Source organism: Rhinatrema bivittatum, chromosome 12, assembly GCF_901001135.1.
Source record: "Rhinatrema bivittatum chromosome 12, aRhiBiv1.1, whole genome shotgun sequence".
In the NCBI taxonomy this organism is placed as follows: Eukaryota; Metazoa; Chordata; class Amphibia; order Gymnophiona; family Rhinatrematidae; genus Rhinatrema; species Rhinatrema bivittatum.
The window spans coordinates 91,053-110,231 of NC_042626.1; the positions used below are offsets into that span (position 1 = coordinate 91,053).

General features: G+C 44.5%; 1 protein-coding gene across 5 annotated transcripts in view; it reads right to left on the reverse strand.

Annotated features, from left to right (window-relative positions):
• Nucleotides 1-1,312: 1,312 nt before the first annotated feature.
• The window catches only part of RBM15 (RNA binding motif protein 15), a 41,275-nt gene continuing 23,408 nt past the window's right edge, over nt 1,313-19,179 (reverse strand). For all 5 annotated transcript variants that reach the window (XR_003852193.1, XR_003852192.1, XR_003852194.1 and 2 more), the window contains one exon: nt 1,313-4,128. Coding sequence is in view for 1 of the 5 variants with exons in the window: in XM_029573361.1 (XP_029429221.1) it covers nt 4,086-4,128 (43 nt within the window). In the remaining 4 variants the exon portion in view is untranslated. The remainder of the gene's footprint in view (nt 4,129-19,179) is intronic.

Here is a 19,179-nt window from a genome sequence, read left to right on the forward strand (position 1 = left end):
TTTGGATAGTAGAAAGACTAGGGGGCACTCCATGAAGTTAGCATGGGGCACATTTAAAACTAATCGGAGAAAGTTCTTTTTTACTCAACGCACAATTAGTATAGCTGTGCTTAAAAAAGGATTGGATAAGTTCTTGGAGGAGAAGTCCATTACCTGCTATTAAGTTCACTTAGAGAATAGCCACTGCCATTAGCAATGGAAACATGGAATAGACTTAGTTTTTGGGTACTTGCCAGGTTCTTATGGCCTGGATTGGCCACTGTTGGAAACAGGATGCTGGGCTTGATGGACCCGTGGTCTGACCCAGTATGGCATTTTCTTATGTTCTTCTGTTTCTTATCCACTTTGATGCCTAGATCTCTTTCCCGGGTGGTAACTCCTAATATGGAACCTAACATCGTGTAACTACATGCAAGGGTTATTTTTCCCTATATGCATCACCTTGCACTTGTCTACATTAAATTTCATCTGCCATTTGGATGCCCAATCTTCCAGTCTCACAAGGTCCTCATGCAATTCATCACAATCTGCATCATTTGGTAATCATCCACAAATTTGATAACCTCACTTGTCGTATTCCTTTCTAGATCATTTATAAATATATTAAAAAGTCCCAGTACAGGTCCCTGAGGCAATCCACTGTTTATCTTTTTCCACTGTGAAAACTATTTAATCCTACTCTCTGTTTCCTGTCTTTTAACCAACTTGCAATCCACAAAAGGACCTCGCCTCCTATCCCATGACTTTTTAGTTTTCTTAGAAGCCTCTCATGTGGGACTTCGTTGAATGCCTTCTGGAAATCCAAAATATACCACATCGACCGGTTCACCTCTGTCCACATGTTTATTCTCCAAAAAAATGTTACAGCATATTGTAATATTCAACAGGTTAGGCCTGTTAATATAAGCATGCTGCTCAAGTCAAATTTATTCAGTCAAGTGAATATTTATTGCTCTACATTACCAAAGATATCAAAAAAAGTTACCACATTCCAGCATGGAGTACAGTGACTGTCAAAGAGGAGCAGCTGTAATGAAGTAATATCCATTAGTCAATTTTGGTCTCATCTGGGAGGTAGAGAGTGATCTATCCCTCTGGTTAAGAAAGCCAGTCAATTTTCTGCTCTCACCGCTTTACCCTCTAAAGAATTTTATTCTGTAGTTACCGTATATTAAGAACTTAGGTTGATACTGGCTGAACAACAATACAAGATGTCTTGTTTCAGTGACACCATACTGAGCAGAAACAGAGAAACAAACATGTAATTCTCAGATCTTAGCAGAAATGATCAGGGAAAACAAACATTCACAAATATTTTTTTTAATTTTTAATTTTGAGTTTTCTCATTTACATATTCAAGTAACCACTTGATTTGCAAACAAACAAAAGGAAATATATTGCTAAGAAATACAAAATACCAATGGAATCAGAAAATATTGCTTATAAAGTCCTCATCTAGGGAGGATTCCAAATAACATCAGGTGAAATTTTACAATAAGGAAAAAATAGGATCAGATACAGAAAGCATTTTATGATCAAACAAGCTGAGGTCATTGAGTACTCATTCAGTAGCCAAAGAAGAAATATTTATACAAGGCTTTTTCTCTTTCAAAAACTCAGAGAACTGTTGGGGTATAAAAAACATGAAAGTATTACCCTGAAAGTTAATACATTTACATGGGTATTTCAGCAAAAAGAAAGCCCCAAGTTGAACTACTTGGGATCTTAATTGAAGAATAATCTTCTCTTCGATTGGGTGGATCTTGCAAGTTCATGGTAAATACTAATCTTTAAACCTAGAAGAGACTCAGTTCGATGTCTGAAATACATCCGTAATATCCAGTCCTTTTCCAACTCAAGTAAGAAAGAAACAAAGTAGAAGGCGACCATTGATTTTTTTTGAGTAGCTTCCAAACAATGTGTAAGATCCAGCTCAGGAAATGCAGGGGTGAGAACTTGTAATCCTTTTCCCACATCTGAAATGTTCTTATATGGGGGAGGGATGTCATTGGCAATGCTGTCCAGGAATTTTCAGTATCTCAGTTAAATACTTTTTCCACATATCCCTTGGTGATTCCAGTGGATCCTTGGGGAAATTAATACATCTAAGATTTTTCCCCTTTATGTGGTTTTCTAATTGCTCTGGGTTTTTTTTTTTCAAAATATTTTTATTGGTAAGAAATACCACCTTCTTATTTGAAACCACAGCATGAACACTGCATAGTACAAAATAGGTTACAAAATACATAACTCCTAGCTGCAGCAGTTAACAGCTGGGATATTTCCTTCCCATTATTTTGCTGCTCTGTTTTATTTAACATCTGAATCTCCACTATAATATTCTTTTGAATTTTAAGGGAATCTTTCATTTGCTCCTTTTTTGCCCACTCTGCTTCTTTCTCCACATTTTTTATATGGGAATCAATTTGTTTTATAGTAGTCACCAACGGACTAAGTTGTGAAGATAAATTCTCATTTAACATTTGGATTGTGTCCCAAATTGAATCGAAAGACATTATTTGAGGTCTAACCAGTTCTTCTCCAGGCTTTATAGCATCAAATAATAAATCCTCACCTGGCTGCTGAATTTCAATACCGGCTGCACTGTATTAAAGGCCTCACAGGGCCTCCAAGGTCTCCCACACTTGCCTCTTTTAAATCACCAATACCTTCCTCACCAGACCTTGAAGAAATCACATGCGTGTCTCGCTATCACCAGATCCTCCGGGGACACAGCTGGCTGAAGCTCATGCAGGGAAGCTCCTCCTGCTGCGAGCCATCTCCCGGAGTACTTGTTTGTCTGACGATGTGGGCGTCCATCAGACCTTGATTAGGAAAAGCCAAGGAAACAGGCTGAGCGCGTTCCTTAGCTTGTCTTTTCCTCAAGGTATGCGGCATTACTGCAAATTCAGGAAACAAACCGACGGAGCGATCTCACTCTCGTCCGCTCCAATCCGCCATCTTGGCTCCTCCCGAAACATTCATAAATTTAAAAAGAAAAACCCAGGGAAGATATGGTTAACACTTATGGTATGTATAAGCAGCACTGCTACTTTAACAATTTTAAGACAACAGAGTTGAAAATGGTTCATGGTGTGGTAGAGCAACAGGCATAGGTTCCAACTGAACAGAAAGCCAAAAGAGCTACCAGGCCAATTACCAGCATACAATAGGCTGGCAGCTTTCATGCTGCTATTTTTATTAAATCTAGGGCAGGATATTGTGGAAACATCAAAATTTAAGAAGATTAAAGGCTAAGAGATGGCTTTTGTTTAATGCTCAAATGCTCCATCTTCTTAAGAGACTGCAGCAGAGTTCGATTATGCTGAGCTCATACACTGGACAGCATATTAGAAAAGTTTTACTTAAATCATACATCAAAAGAATAGTTTCAGAGACATGCAAAGCACACAATAAAAGTGAAAAGAGAGTAAACTGGATTTAGGCTGAGAAACTGAACCAATCTCAAATTCTGTACCTTAGTGAATATTCATATGGCACAGGTAGGATAGGAGCACTTTTAGTTAAGAATATTGCAGGTTGCTCAAATTCTGATAGGTACAAGGCAAAGTCATGTTACTACAATTCTTCAGATGTGTCACCAGCTACCAGTGAATTCAGTTTTTAATATTTAAGGGTATTTATTACCTGCCCCTCCAAAAATAGTCCGGGGGGGGGGAAATAAAACAAACAAAAAACACAAGAAAATATTGACTCCTGTGCATAAAGCCTTAAGTCAAGCTGCTCCATTTAAAAATATATAGACCCTCTCATGTACCGAGATGCAGCAGCCATAATCTTACAGCTATCACTTTATACCAAGGTTATTATATCTTGACAATATATGCAAATGTGTTTTTTTGGTTTCATGGAATTTGCTTCCAGATGGCTTAGGAAATGAACCATGTTTAAAATATTAAAACTTTTTTTTTTTTTTTTTTTTTAACAAGCATTCAGCACAGCTATCAAATAGTAATATTAAATCTTAAGTAAATACCCTGAATGTTCACAGTTTTTGAACAAACAGCTCATGACTTTTGTTATGAACCCAGAGTCTCATCAAGGAATTACTTACGTTTCTTTTGTTAGTGATGTGACAATCTGATAAATGTTTTAATTGTGCCGCACCTTTGGATGGAGCAAGTAATAAGTATATTAAATAAATAAAATAGCACAATAGAAAGCAAACTGTGTTAAACAAATTGGTGAATGGATGCATTCCAAACAGTTTGAGATCAGTTGGAAGGTGACAGCATGGAGGCCATACAGTTCCAGCAGGAGTAAGGTGTTCTCCGAGGACAGCAGATGTTAGTCCTCACACATGGGTGACATCTGGAAACTGACTAGGTACACTGAGCATGCCCAACCTGCCCTATACCACGTCCACACAGGGTCCCTCTTCAGTCTCGTAACAGTTATAATAAAATAAAAAATAGGAGAAATCCAACCCCGCACGGTGGTGGGCAGCTTTCGTGAGGACTAAGATCCTGCTGTCCTTGGAGAACACCTGTTACGGGTAAGCAACTCTGCTTTCTCCATGGCAAGCTGGATAGTATTCCTCACACATGGGTGAATCCCTACCTACACACTGTTCCAACACAAAAGGAAACAGACACCTATACAGGTGCCAACAGGCACACCACCACCAGTGCTTTTGGTAACAGAGCAGAAAGCAGCCCGAACCCATCCATGGGCTATAGGTTAGGAGAGTTGGGTTCTATACCTCAAAGAGATTCCGAAGGACAGACTGGCTGAACCTGTCACGTCAGCCAACCCTACCCAGACAGTAATGGGATGTGAATGTGTGGAGAGAACTCCGTGTCGCAGCCTTGCAGATCTCCTCCATAGTAACTGTTTGCAAATGGGCCACCAACGCTGCCATGGCTCTGACAGAATGAGCCTTGACATGACCTCCAAGATGCAGTCCTGCCTGGGCTTAACAGGAGGAGATGCAATCTGCTGGCCAACTGGATAGTGTCTGTTTGGCAATGGGAATGCCCGACCTATTCTTATCAAAAGAAACAAAAAGTTGGGTGGACTGTCTATGGGCTTCTGTCCACTCCAGGTAGAAGGCTAAGACCCGCTTGCAGTCCAAACTGTGCAATGCTCGTTTCACCATGGTGCGAATGGGGCCTGGGAAAAAAATTTGGCAGGATGATTGACTGGTTAAGATGGAAAGCTGTCACCACCTTTGGCAGGAACTTAAGGTGCATACTGCAAGACCACCCTCTCATGATAGAACTTAGTATAAGGTGGATAAGTCATTAAGGCTTGGAGCTTGCTGACACTGCGCACTGAAGTGACCTCCACCAGAACTATGACCTTCCAAGGTCAGGTACTTCAGGTCACAGGTGCACAGCAGCTCAAAAGAAGCTTTCATCAGCTGAGCCAATATCACATTGAAGTTCCAAAATACAGCAGGAGGCCTTAAGGGAGGCTTAAATTGAAGCAGGTCCCACATGAAGCGTACAACTATGGGCTGTACAAAGATGGGAGTATCATCTACACCGTGGTGATATGTGCCAATCGTACTAAGATGATGTCTGATAGGGGTAGAAGGTAGTCAAGCAGTTTTTGTGTGGGGAAGGAGAACGGATCTAGAGCTTTCTGGTCACTCCACATGGAAACCAGCTTAACTTCAGTCCGTAGGACCTTCTAGTGGAAGGCTTTTGGAAGCTACCAGGACCCGAAACATCTTCAGAAAGATCAAGCGGCTGCAGGATCAATCTCTCAAATCCAGGCTGTGAGTGACAGGAGCTGGAGGTTGGGATGCTGCAGCCTGCCCCGATTTTGCGTGATGAGATCAGAGGAAATCCTCAGACTGATTTGTTCCCGTAGTAGTGGAAACCAGACCTGTCTCGGCCAATTAGGGGCTACGAGGATCATAGTCCCTTTGTCCTCGCGAAGCTTCAAGAGAGTCTTCACCACTATGGGAATCAGAGGATACGCATACAGATGACCCTTGCTCCAATGACAGGCAAGGGCGACTGAGGCTGGTTTGCCGCCTGCTCTGGACAGGGAGCAGAAGAAAGGCACCTTCTGGTTGCAGGGGGGACACAAACAGATTCATGTCTGGGCTCCCCCAGAGACGGTCTCTGAAGGCTTGACTTAGCCTTTTTCATGTTCTACGTTCCCGCCAGGTTCATGGTCCTGAGCACCATCCTGTAGGCCAGGGCCCAGGACCAGATCTGGACTGCTTCCTGACACAGGAGGTATGATCCCATACCTCCCTGCTTATTGACAACCAATTAACCATGTGATATGTCAATCTGGATCAGGCCAATTTTGTTGGCCAGTCAATCTCTGAAAGCCCATAGCACATACCTGATCACCTGAAACTCCAGGAAGTTGATTTGACAAGAACGTTCCTGAGCGGAGACAGTCCCTGGGTGCCGGGCCCATCTACATAAGCTCCCCACTCCAGGTTAGATGCATCTGTGGTTAGCAAAAGTTAAACAGGGAGATATCAAACGGACATCCTCCGTTCCAGATTGGAGAGTACCTGCCACCAAGACAAAGAGACCCAGAGACACGGGGTGACTCAGATGCAATCCTGGAGGCTCTGAGTGGCCTGTGCCACTGTGACTTCAGGGTTCACTGAGCTCTGCACATATGTAAGCATGCCAAGGGAGTGACAAACAGTGGTGGCCATGTGGCCCAACCACCTCAACATGTGCCAAACTGAAACCTGCTGGCTCTGTTGCACCTCTCTAGCAATGGTCGCTAGAGTGACAGCCCTCTGACATGGCGAGAAGGCCCTGGCTTGAGCCATGTTGAGCAGGGCTCTGATGAAGTCCAATTGAGGTGATGGATTGAGATGAGACACTGGGTAGTTGAAAACTAACCCTGGTGACTCCAATACCTGGATGGTCAAGCGCATGGACTAGATGGCCCCTGCCCGACAGAAATCGATGAGCCAATTTGTCTAGATACATGAAAACATCCACTCCCAGTCTGCGGAGGTGCGCCATCTCCACAACTAGGCATTTCATGACAACTCGTGGGGTGGATGCAAACCCGAACGGCAATACCCGGTATGGAAGTGCTATTTCCCCACCACAAATCAGAAATACTTCCTCTGACCGGTGAAGATCTCGATTTGGGTGTATGTGTCCTTTAGGTCAAGGGAGCATAGCCTGTCCCCTTCTTGCAAGGGGGGGGGGGGGGGATCAAGGTGCCCAAGGAAACCATCTTGAACTTTTCTTTTCTTAGAAACTTGTTCAAGGTCCTCAGGAGTAGGATGGGATGGAGTCCTGTTCTCTTTGAAATCAGGAAGAACTTTGAGTAGAATCCCCACCCTCTTTGCCCTGGTGGTACGACTCAACCGCTTTGGCCATTAAGAGGGAGGAGAGCTATCTGTAGTCCCTCCCGATGTGCTACCGGCCCCCAAAACAGACACGGAGGGCAATTTGGCAGGACATCCAATAGGTTTAATTGGTACTCCTGGCGGACGATGGACAAAACCCACTGGTCCAAGGTTACACTAGGCCTCCAGTTTGCAAAGATCCACATCTGCCCGAACTGGAGGGTCCATCATCCCAAGTACTGGCAACTGGTTTACGTTCCATACGGCACAGTCAAAATCCCATCCCCGGAGTTGGCAGAGTTGCTGGCTGGGGTTTGGGAGCTCTCTGCTGCCTGGAATGGCCATATGAGCTCTGACTATGTACACAGGATCAAGGAGGTGGAGGATAGTACTTCTTCTGGCGAAAAAGACTTCCTGGACCCCTGCCTTGACGGCCACATGGATGAGGATGATGGGTCAGGAGTGCTGGTGGAGAGTTGCTGGAGGCTTTCATGATGGTCCCAGAGTTGGGCACAGCAACCTTCACTATCTCCAAAGAGATTCTATCCAGTGCGCAGCATGTCAGCGAGTCATTCCTGAACCTCTTGTCAGATCTGAGGCCCACAGCCATGCCAGGCCGTGGGCGCCCATTCCTGCTGCATTGACCCTCAATGCCATTTTGAAAACATTGTTAATCACACGGACCTCACGTTTTTTACATTCCAATCCCTTGTGCACTAATGACATGAGGGTGTCTTGCTGCTGTTAAGGCAGCTGCTCAGTAACCTCTTAAAAAGCCTCTTAAAAAAGATGAGACCTTCCTCCCATCCCTTGGAAACTATTCCCACCAAACTTCTTCTCGCCATTCCTAAAACTATAGCCACTTCACTCTCCAAAATCGTGAACTGTTCCCTTCAACATGGCTTGGTCCCTAACTCCCTAAAACAAGCTGTGGTCAAGCCCATCCTAAAAAAACCCTCCCTTGATCCCTCCAACTTATATAACCTCCGTCCCATCTCCAATCTCCCTTTCCTCTCCAAAGTCATCGAGAAACTAGTAAACTCCCACCTCTCTGACCATCTTGAACAATCCAACATTCTCCTATCAACACAATATGGTTTCCGCAAACACCTCAGTACAGAACCCCTACTCCTCTCCCTAACAGATACCATCATCAAAGGAATGGATGCTGGTAACTCCTATCTTATTGCCATGCTAGATATTTCTGCCGCTTTCGATACCGTAAATCATAACATCCTCATCAATACTCTCATCAGCATAGGAATCTCAGGCACTGCTCTCTCTTGGATTAAGTCTTACCTCCAAAACCGTAGTTACACAGTCCTCACCGACAACTTTGCATCCTCCCCTGTTAATCTTGACTGTGGCGTCCCCCAAGGATCCTCCCTCTCTTCCACCCTATTTAACATTTATATGCTCCCCCTTACCAGCCTCCTCTCCAACCTCGGTGTTACACACTTCATCTATGCGGATGATGTGCAAATCCTCATCCCCTTCACAAATTCCATTCTCACCGCACTCCAAAAATGGGAAACTATTCTTGCCTCCATCAACCAGCTCCTCACTGACATGCACCTAGCCCTCAATCCCCAAAAAACTGAACTCCTTCTCATCTCCTCTAAACATGCGTCAATACCTATACCCTCTACCCTCCCTTCCACCAACTTTCCCTCCGACACACGAAACCTGGGTGTTGTACTTGATAACCAACTCACCTTCAAACCATATATCAAATCTATTCTCAGCAGCTGCTATTTCAAATTACAAACCCTCAAAAAACTCAAACCCCTTCTCTATTTCTCTGATTTCCGCACTGTACTCCAATCTATAATTTTTTCGAAGATTGATTACTGCAACGCTCTCCTCCTTGGACTCCCGGCTACCCACATCAAACCTTTCCAACTCCTTCAAAACGCTACTGCACGCATCCTCGCTAATGTTAATAAGAAAAACCACATTACTCCCACCCTCATTGATCTCCACTGGCTTCCCATTCACTCACGAATTATCTACAAGACCCTAACCCTCATTCACAAAAGTATTATTTATTTATTTATTTAACATTTTTCTATACCGAACTTCATGACAAGCTTCATATCAGGCCGGTTTATTACAAATGAACACTACAACTGGCTAAACCCACCTTTCCTCCCTCGCACCTCCACAAGACCTACCCGTTCCTCACTCCGTGGAACACTAATTTCTCCTTCCATTAAATCTACGAGACTTATCTCCACAACCAACAGAGCCCTTTCCCTTGCAGGCCACACCCTTTGGAACTCTATGCCTCTTGACCTTCGCACCGAAACCTCCACACCCACTTTCAAAAAGAAACTCAAAACCTGGCTCTTCCTCCAAGCATACCCCAATCATCATCACCTACTAACACTCTAACCCTGTCATCATCACTTACCAACACTCCCCTCTCAGGACCTACATCTAACACTCACCCCTCTAGCCCTCCCCTCCCGTCATCTCCCTCCTAATAAAGAAAAAAACCAAAAACCAATAAGGAACCACAAATGCATCGCTTAACCTTTGTATATAAAGAATGTTATGATATATAACCTCATATACAACCTCACCTTGAACGAGTGTTGAATTCGGGGTTATATAACTTTGTATATTACCAGTGTACATAACGAATGATTCTCTAAACCTTGTACATAACCCATCCCTGTGTCATTGTTTTACCCTTCCCCCACCCCCCCCCCCTGTCACTCCTATTTTGAATCCCCCCTTCTTCAATTTATCTAGCTATTGTTCTGTTACAGAGTTCTTTTGCTTACTGTTCTTTGTAAAGGCAATGCCTATATATACTTTGGTTGTAAGTTACATGTGAACCGACACGATGTGCAAACTGTTGTCGGTATATAAAATCATTTAAATAAATAACCTCCTGCACCTACTTCCAAGATGCCCCGCAAATATTGGCTCATGTAGAGCTGGTAGGCGGTGATGTAGGCAATAAGCATGGCGCCTTGTAACATCTTCCTCCTAAGAGCGTCCAACACTGTGTGGTCCCTCCCCGGGGGTGCCAAGGAGTGGGCCTGAAAGCATTTGGCTTTTTTGAGGATGGATTCGACCACCACCGATTGGTGAGGCAGCTGACGCTTATCAAATCCGGCAGCCTTCTGGACCAGGTAAACCCCGTCTGCTTTCCTATTCACGGGAGGCACTGTGAGTGGGTGTTCCCAAATCCTCAGCAACTTCAAAAGGAACTCTGGTACCAGAACCACCATATCTCCTTAGGAAGCTGCACAAAATGAAGTATCTCAAGCATTTTATGCCTAGTGTCTTCTTCAGTCAGAAACTGGAATGGAAAGGCCTCTGCTATCACCCTGACAAACCTTTTGAAGGTCAAGTCCTCAGGCAGGGAATTCCTTCGCTCTTCTGGAGAAGGGTCTGACAGGAGACCATTTGACTCCTTGGAGGAGGATTCAGTCTGGTCATTCCCAAAGAGATCGTAAAAACTCTCATCCTCACTGTATACCATGGGAGATGGGGCCCTAGCTGCTCAACAGACATCAAGAGGTGCAGGCACTGATGAAACTGGTTGGAAGGTCACCGGTCTCAGTGTCTCCACCAGTCTTGACAGAGTTTCCTCCGAGGAGGAACAGACAATGAGCACCCTTATAGGTAGGGGTAGGCCTCAATGCCCTGCAGGACAACGATGCCGTTCCAGGAACAGACGCCAGCTGGGTCGGAAAGACACAGATGAGTACACAGTTTCTCAAAAAGCAGTACCAGCATGTGCTTCCCTGGCTCCGGTGCCATCGATGCCGTGGGACTGAAGCCCTGCAGCGCTCGCTCCACCGCCAGCTGGACTCGACACTGGCTCCTCCTCAAACATTGCCGATGCCAACACCGACTGGGAGGCAGGAGGGATGGCCAGAACTTTCTTGGACCCGCAAGGAGGATCGGTGACTGGCACCAGGAGTGGTGGAGACCCTAAGCATAGATGGAGGTTTGACATTCTTTGCCACGGGGGCATCACAGCAAAAGCAGTTGCATCCCCCCATGCCTGGCACCATGCGAGTGACCGGTGCCAATGCTTGGCCCATTCTTTCCCTGGTGCAGAGTTCAAAGACGATGAACCCAATGTCCTCGTCCCGAAGGAGATCGCCAGTTTGTCTCTGGCGGCCCCAGACAGAACCAGCGAACCCAATAATCGATGGCATGGTGTCCATTGGTGTGGCTCAAAGGTCCTCCGATGTCGATGCCGCCATTGCCAACGACTTGGACTTCTTCAACCTAAAGAAGTTGTCCATCTTGTTGAGTCTAAGCAGACGTCCCTTCGGGGTCATCTGGGTGCACAAGTGGCAACACTGGACGACATGCAATGCCCCGAGGCAGAGGATGCAAACCTCATGAGGATCAGTAATCAACATAGTCCTCTGGTACTGGGGGCATTGGTGGAAGCCAGGCGGGGCAAAAATCAGTAAAGAAAAGTGGTCTATGGCAGCAGGCATCGAAGGAAGACTGCCACCAAGGCCACTGCAGGGGGAAGAGACTGTGAAAGAAAAAAAACTTACCCAAATGCCAAAAACCCTGACTGGGGACACTACGGGGAGGCAAAGAAAGGGACCTGGTGATGAACTTTTGAAGAGAGACAGCGAAAACCTGCAAAGAGAGGTTTCCCACAAGACAAAAAACCCAAAATTTTTAGAGCTCAATCTGACCGCGATGCTGACAGCTCCGCAGAAAAAAAGACTGAAAAGGGATATGTGGTATAGGGCATGCTCAATGTACCTAGTCAAAGTTTCTTGACATAAGTTTTTTTGAGTCAGGCTCCATCTGAAGAGGTCACCCTTATGTAAGGACTACCATCAGAGAACAAATATTTTCAGTAATGATTAAGACTGGATATTGGTAGGTACGGGGAGGGAAAAACAAGCCCAGAGGCTCAGCTGAAGCAGAAATGTGGATTTTCTGGAAATTAAATTTTATCAGCAGAAAATCTGCATAAAAATATTACTGTGCAAGTTTTCCTAATTCCCTAGAGTTATGAACATTTGAAATTCCACCTCTCCCAAACAAACTGCAAGGTAGGTTAAAGAGCATTCAGCATATGTTGATGCATAACAGACATGCCCTGATGATACGAGGTAAATTTTGGGTGCAAATTGTATAAGTATTTAGGATGATGGGTATATTTGGTAGTAATAAAAATATAAAATAATGAGCACAAAGTACAATACACAGATAGCTAAATTAAGTTCCTCATGCATACACAGACACCAAGAACCAGTTGTGTAGAAATGGTCTTTGATGGGTGAAGATGTGGGCCTGATTAAGTGTTCCAGAAGTTAAGGAGTATATGCAATCTGATTTGATAGCCAACATTTGAATTTGTTATACTAAAATTTAAAAGCTTGAAATTACCAAGCATGCCTAATATTGCATTGGTATCTATTCATTGTTACTAATAGCCTTTAGGAAACAATTTTTAGAAATAGAAAATAAGCATGGAAAAATGTTCTGCCCATATCCGAGTGGCAGTGCTACAAGCTGCTGTGGAAAGGAACAGGGTTTGATTCGACAGCCAGGTTTCAGCTTCTTGGGCTGATTGGGGCTTGGGATGATATGGTAGTAGTACTCAAAGCCCTTGGGTGGAGGAAGTCCATCATCACTTCAATATACAGCAGAGCTCCTGGTTTACGGAGAATGACTACAATCTCTGGAGACCAGAGTGTTAGCTGAGGCAGCCATGTATATAGTTACTTTCATGGACATTGTAACCAAATCCCAACTGGCAGCCCCTATGCTGCCTTGGAGAAGCAAGGTTATCTGAAAGGAGAGCATCACCTTGGTGGAGGAAGCGATCATCTCACACAAAGGACTGTCTCCAAGGGCTTGTACCCAGAATGGAAGGGTTAGGATGGTCGGCAAAAAACTGGGTGATTCAATCAGTAGGAATGTAGATAGCTGGTGGATATGAAGATTTGTTTGGTAACTTGCTTGCCTGGTGCAAAAGGTGGTGGAACTCATGCATTACCTAGATAGAATTTTAGAGAATGTTGGGGAGGAGCCAGCTGCCGTGGTACATGTGGATATCGACATAGGAAGGTGTGAGAGGGAAATTCTCAAAGCCAAAATGTAGGCTTTTAGGTAGAAAGTTGAAATCCAGAACCTCCAGGATAGCATTCACTGAAATGCTCCCCATTCCATTAGCAGGACCGCAGAGGCAGACAGAGCTCTGGATTCTCAATAGATGGATGAGATGACAGTGCAGGGAACAGGTCTTCGTTAGGAACTGAGCAACATTTTGGGGAAGGGGGGGCCTATTCTGAAATGATGAGCTCCACCGAAACCAGGATGGAACCTGGCTGCAGGTGCTAACCTTTAAAACAGATAGAGCAACTTTTAAACTAGAACAAGAGGGAAAGCAGACAGTGGTTCAGCAGCACCTGGTTAAGAGGGAGATATCTCAGTTAGAGCATCCTGATAGAGAGATTCCAATATAGGTAAAAGCAGCACAAGTGCCTGTAAGTAAAGAACTGAGTTAAAATGTTCCAAATTTTTTCAACTGCTAAAAAAATGTATATGAAAGTCTCTATGCAAACGTCAGAAGTTTAAAATGTAAGATGGGAGAGTTAGAATGTATAGCACTGAATGAAGAGGTGAACATAATTGTCATCTCAAAGACCTGGTGGAAGGAGAATAACCAATAGAACAGTGCTAAACCAGGGTACATATTATATTGCAATGATAGGGTGGATCAACTAGGCTGGGAAGTGGTACTTTGTTAGCGATGGCATAGAGTCCAACAGGATAAAAATCCTGCAGGAGACAAACTGTAGAATATTTATGGATAAAATTCCACATGTGATGGGGAAAAGTATAGCATCAGAGGAATACAACCATCTACCCAGCCAAAATGAAGAGATGGATGATGAAATGCTAACAAATTAGGGAATCTAATAAATTTGGCAGCACTGTATGAATGGGAAATTTCAATTACCCCAATACTGACTGGGTAAATATCACATCAGGAGAGACTACAGAGGTTTCAGATGAAATAAATGACTGCTTCATAGAGCAACTGGTCCAGGAAGCCCAGACCATGCATTAAAAAAGTCAGCATGAAGGCCAAATGACTGCCAACATGGTTAAAAGATGAGGTGCGAGGCAACTTTAGCTAAAAGAACTTAAAAAAAATGGAAAGCAAATCTAACTGAAGAAAATAGGAAAAAACAAGCACTGGTAAGTCAGATGCAGAACAATAAGGCAGGCTAAAAGTTTGAAGAGAAGATGGCTATAGAGGAAAAAATTCAGAACATTTTTAAATACATCTGAAGCAGGAAGCCTGTGAGGGAATCAGTTGAACCATTATTTTAAAATGTTTATATTCACCTATTGCAATAAATGTGCTAGGTGGATTATAACATAAAAGTCAAAACATTTATAAATACATTCAATAGGCCTCTTCGGGCCTTTTTCTTCCAGCTACCTAAGCTTCCAAGTTCACGTTCCTCGTTTAATGTAACTTTTGTTTCCTATCTCAGTTATATACCCCTGTTCGATGTAAACCGACCTGATATGGTATTTAACCATGAAGGTCGGTATAGAAAAAAATGTTAAATAAATAAATAAATAAAATATTTTGTTAGTAATAGAGGGGGCTAAAGGAGCATTTAGGGAAGACTTCATTGCATCAGTGTTTACTAAGGATGATGTTAGGGAGATACCCGTGCTAGAAATTGTATTTAACCCTAACCCTTCCAATGAGCGAGGAAGATGTAGTAGGGCAAACTGACAAACTAAAGAGTAGCAAATCATCTCGACCAGATAGTATACCCCAAGAGCTCAGAAAGATCTCTAATTTCATTTTTGAGTTATTACTCATTTGTAATCTATCATTAAAATAGTCTATTCTACCTTAAGATCGGAGGGTGGCCAATTTAACCCCGATCTTTAAAAAGGCCTGCAGTAGTAACCTGGGAAATTATAGAGCAATGAGGCTGATTTCAGTGCTGGGAAAAATTGTGGAAACTATTCTAAACTTATAGAAAGGGTTTAATGGGACACTGCCAACATGGATTTACCTAAGGAATGTCTTGTCTCACCAATCTGCTATATTTTTTTTTTGAAGGAGTTAATGAATATGTGGATAAGAACATAAGAACATAAGAAAATGCCATACTGGGTCAGACCAAGGGTCCATCAAGCCCAGCATCCTGTTTCCAACAGTGGCCAATCCAGGCCATAAGAACCTGGCAAGTACCCAAAAACTAAGTCTATTCCATGTAACCATTGCTAATGGCAGTGGCTATTCTCCAAGTGAACTTAATAGCAGGTAATGGACTTCTCCTCCAAGAACTTATCCAATCCTTTTTTAAACACAGCTATACTAACTGCACGAACCACATTCTCTGGCAACAAATTCCAGAGTTTAATTGTGCGTTGAGTAAAAAAGAACTTTCTCCGATTAGTTTTAAATGTGCCCCATGCTAACTTCATGGAGTGTCCCCTAGTCCTTCTACTATCCGAAAGAGTAAATAACCGATTCACATCTACCCGTTCTAGACCTCTCATGATTTTAAACACCTCTATCATATCCCCCCTCAGTCGTCTCTTCTCCAAGCTGAAAAGTCCTAACCTCTTTAGTCTTTCCTCATAGGGGAGCTGTTCCATCCCCTTTATCATTTGGTTGCCCTTCTCTGTACCTTCTCCATCACAACTATATCTTTTTTGAGATGCGGCGACCAGAATTGTACACAGTATTCAAGGTGCGGTCTCACCATGGAGCGATACAGAGGCATTATGACATTTTCCGATAATGCATGTAGCGTATTTAGATTTTCAGGTGGTGTTTGATAAAGTCCTTCATGACAGACCCCTAAGAAAAATTAGTAAGTCATGAGATAGGAGGCAATGTCCTACTGTGGATTGCTTACTAGTTCAAAGATAGGAAGCCGAATGGGACTTAACAGTTTTCTCAATGGAGGAAGGTAAATAGTGGCCCCAGGAATCTATGCTGGGACTGGGGCATTAATATATTTACAAATTATCTGGAAAAGGAAACGATAAGTGAGGTGATCAATTTTGCAGACAAAATTTATTGCGATTGTAAAATCACTAGCGGATTGTAAGAAAATGCAGGACATTGCGAAACTGGGAGAGTGGGCATCCAAATGCCAGATGAAATTTAATGTGGACAAGTGCAAAATGATACACATAGGAAAAATATAAACTGTAACTACACGATGTTGGGATCCATTATTGGGAGTTATAACCCAGGAAGAGGCTACAATAAAATCTCATTAACCTCAAGAAAGATTAAGTTTCTACTGTCTTAATCAATAAACGATTGTAGGTTATCTGTCTGATACCAGATAAATCTTATCACTTAGCCATTCCCTACACATCTAGGTATTATCGTGGACAATACTTTGAAATCCTCAGCTCAGTGTGTGATGGTGAGCAAAAAAAGCAAACAATGTTAGGGAAGGAATGGAGAATAAAATTAATTTGGTCATACCACCTCTGTATCGCTCCATGGTTGACTGCACCTAGTGTACTCAGCAGTGCATGTTCGGAGAAATATATCCAACAACAAAATTCGCCTACATGCCTCTAAGCGCCCTACCAGATCAGTATACAAAGGCGCTCTTCACATCCCCCCACAGAGGGGGGGATGTGAAGAGGTGGACCACTAAGAGCCCTCAGGACTAAGTTCAGATTCCAAGATGGACAAGGAGAACGTAAGGGAGGTTTCAAGTGTTTAACTCCCTTAAGAAAACGAACAACATCCGGATGGGAAGAAAGAAGCGAGTCCGTCCCGGAATGTAATAAGGCACCTAAAGCCGCCACCTGTACTCGGACAGAGTTATACGCGAGGCCCAAGTTCAGCCCCTCCTGTAGAAATGAGAGAATCTGAGGGACCGACGCATTAGAGGGTTGAATATCATGCGACCCGCACCAAGTCTCGAATACCTTCCAGACCCGAATATAAGTTACCGAAGTAGACCGTTTGTGCGCCCGCAGTAGAGTCGAAATGACTTCTTCTTGGTAACCTTGTCGTCTCAGTTTGCGCCTTTCAAAAGCCGAGCCGCTAGACAAAAGCGATGTGCCTGCTCGAAAAATATAGGACCCTGCCGAAGTAGACGTGGAAGATGACTGAGGCGTACTGGACTGTCCGTGGCTAAGAGAAGAAGGTCCGCAAACCAGGGACGACGAGGCCATTCTGGGGCTACCAGAATCACCGGACCTTGATGGATCTCGATCCTCCATATTACCTTTCCCACCAGAGGCCATGGAGGAAAAATGTATATGAGAACGTGCTTTGGCCAGGGAAGAACTAGAGCGTCGACCCCTTCCGCTCCATGCTCCCTTCTGCGGCTGAAGAAGCGTGGAGCCTTTGCATTGCTTGCGGTGGCCATGAGGTCTAGGTGAGGACGCCCCCAGCGAGAGATTATCAGATTCATCGCTTCGTCCGTTACTTCCCACTCCCCTGGATCCAAGCACTGCCGACTGAGAAAGTCTGCCTGCACGTTTTCCACGCCTGCGATGAGAGGCTGCGAGACGCAAGAGATGTCGTTCCGCCCAATGCATCAACTTGTCCGCTTCCAAAGAGACTTGGAGACTCCGCGTGCCTCCCTGACGATTGATGTAGGACACCGTGGTCGCATTGTCCGATAAAATCCGAACCGCCCTTTGATGCACTCGAGGGAGAAACCCTTTGAGAGCTAGACGAACCGCTCTGGTCTCCAACCGATTGATGGGCCATCGTGACTGTATCATTGTCCACCGGCCTTGGAGTGAACTCTCTTGACAAACAGCCCCCCATCCGACAAGGCTGGCATCTGTGGTGACAACAATCCAATCCGGAACCTCCAAGGAGAATCCCCGGGCTAGGTTTTGAGGGTCCAACCACCACTGAAGACTGTCTAGGGTTTCCCTCGGAATTGGAAGGAGCACCCGATAGTCCCGCGACGCTGGTTTCCATCGGGATAGTAGGGCTTTTTGAAGAGGACGCAGATGGGCGAAAGCCCACGGTACAAGATCGATAGTGGAGGCCATGGTTCCTAGTAGCTGCAGATAATCCCACGCTGTGGGTTCCGGTAGAGACGAGAAATTCAGAACTTGATCCCGGAGAGCCTGTGCTCTTTCCTGCTTGAGGAACACCATGCCCTCTCGTGTCAAAACGCGCCCCTAAAAACACCAAGGACTGAGAGGGAACTAGATGGCTCTTGGTGTAGTTGACAATCCAACCGAGAGACTGGAGTAGTCGAAGTACTCTGTTCACTGCCTGACGGCCTTGTTCCAAGGACTTTGCTCGAATCAGCCAATCGTCCAAGTAAGGATGAACTAGAATGCCTTCTCGGCGCAAAGCTGCCGCCACCACCACCATGATTTTCGTAAATACTCGGGGCGCCGTGGCGAGGCCGAATGGCAAGGTGCGGAACTGGAAATGACGACCCAGAATCTTGAACCTGAGGTAGCGCTGATGCTCCCTGCAGATAGGAATATGAAGGTAGGCTTCTGTGAGATCCAACGACGCCAAAAATTCGCCCTGATGTACCGCTGCCAAAACCGAACGAAGGGTTTCCATACCAAAACGAGGAACCCGTAGAAACTTGTTTACCGTCTTGAGATCCAGGATAGGACGGAAAGAAGTAGATGGAATAATGACCGCGACCCAACTCAGAGGCGGGAACCGGCACTATTGCTCCGAGGGCGCAGAGCCGGTTGAGAGTGTGACAAACTGCCAGTTGTTTGGAACGGGAACCGCATGGAGAGAAGAGAAACCTGTCTCTGGGCAGATGGACAAAATCCAACGCGTAGCCGTGCTTTAGAATGTCTAAGACCCACTGGTCCGATGTCAGCTGGACCCACTCCTCATAAAAAAGGGCAATCCGGCCCCCCAC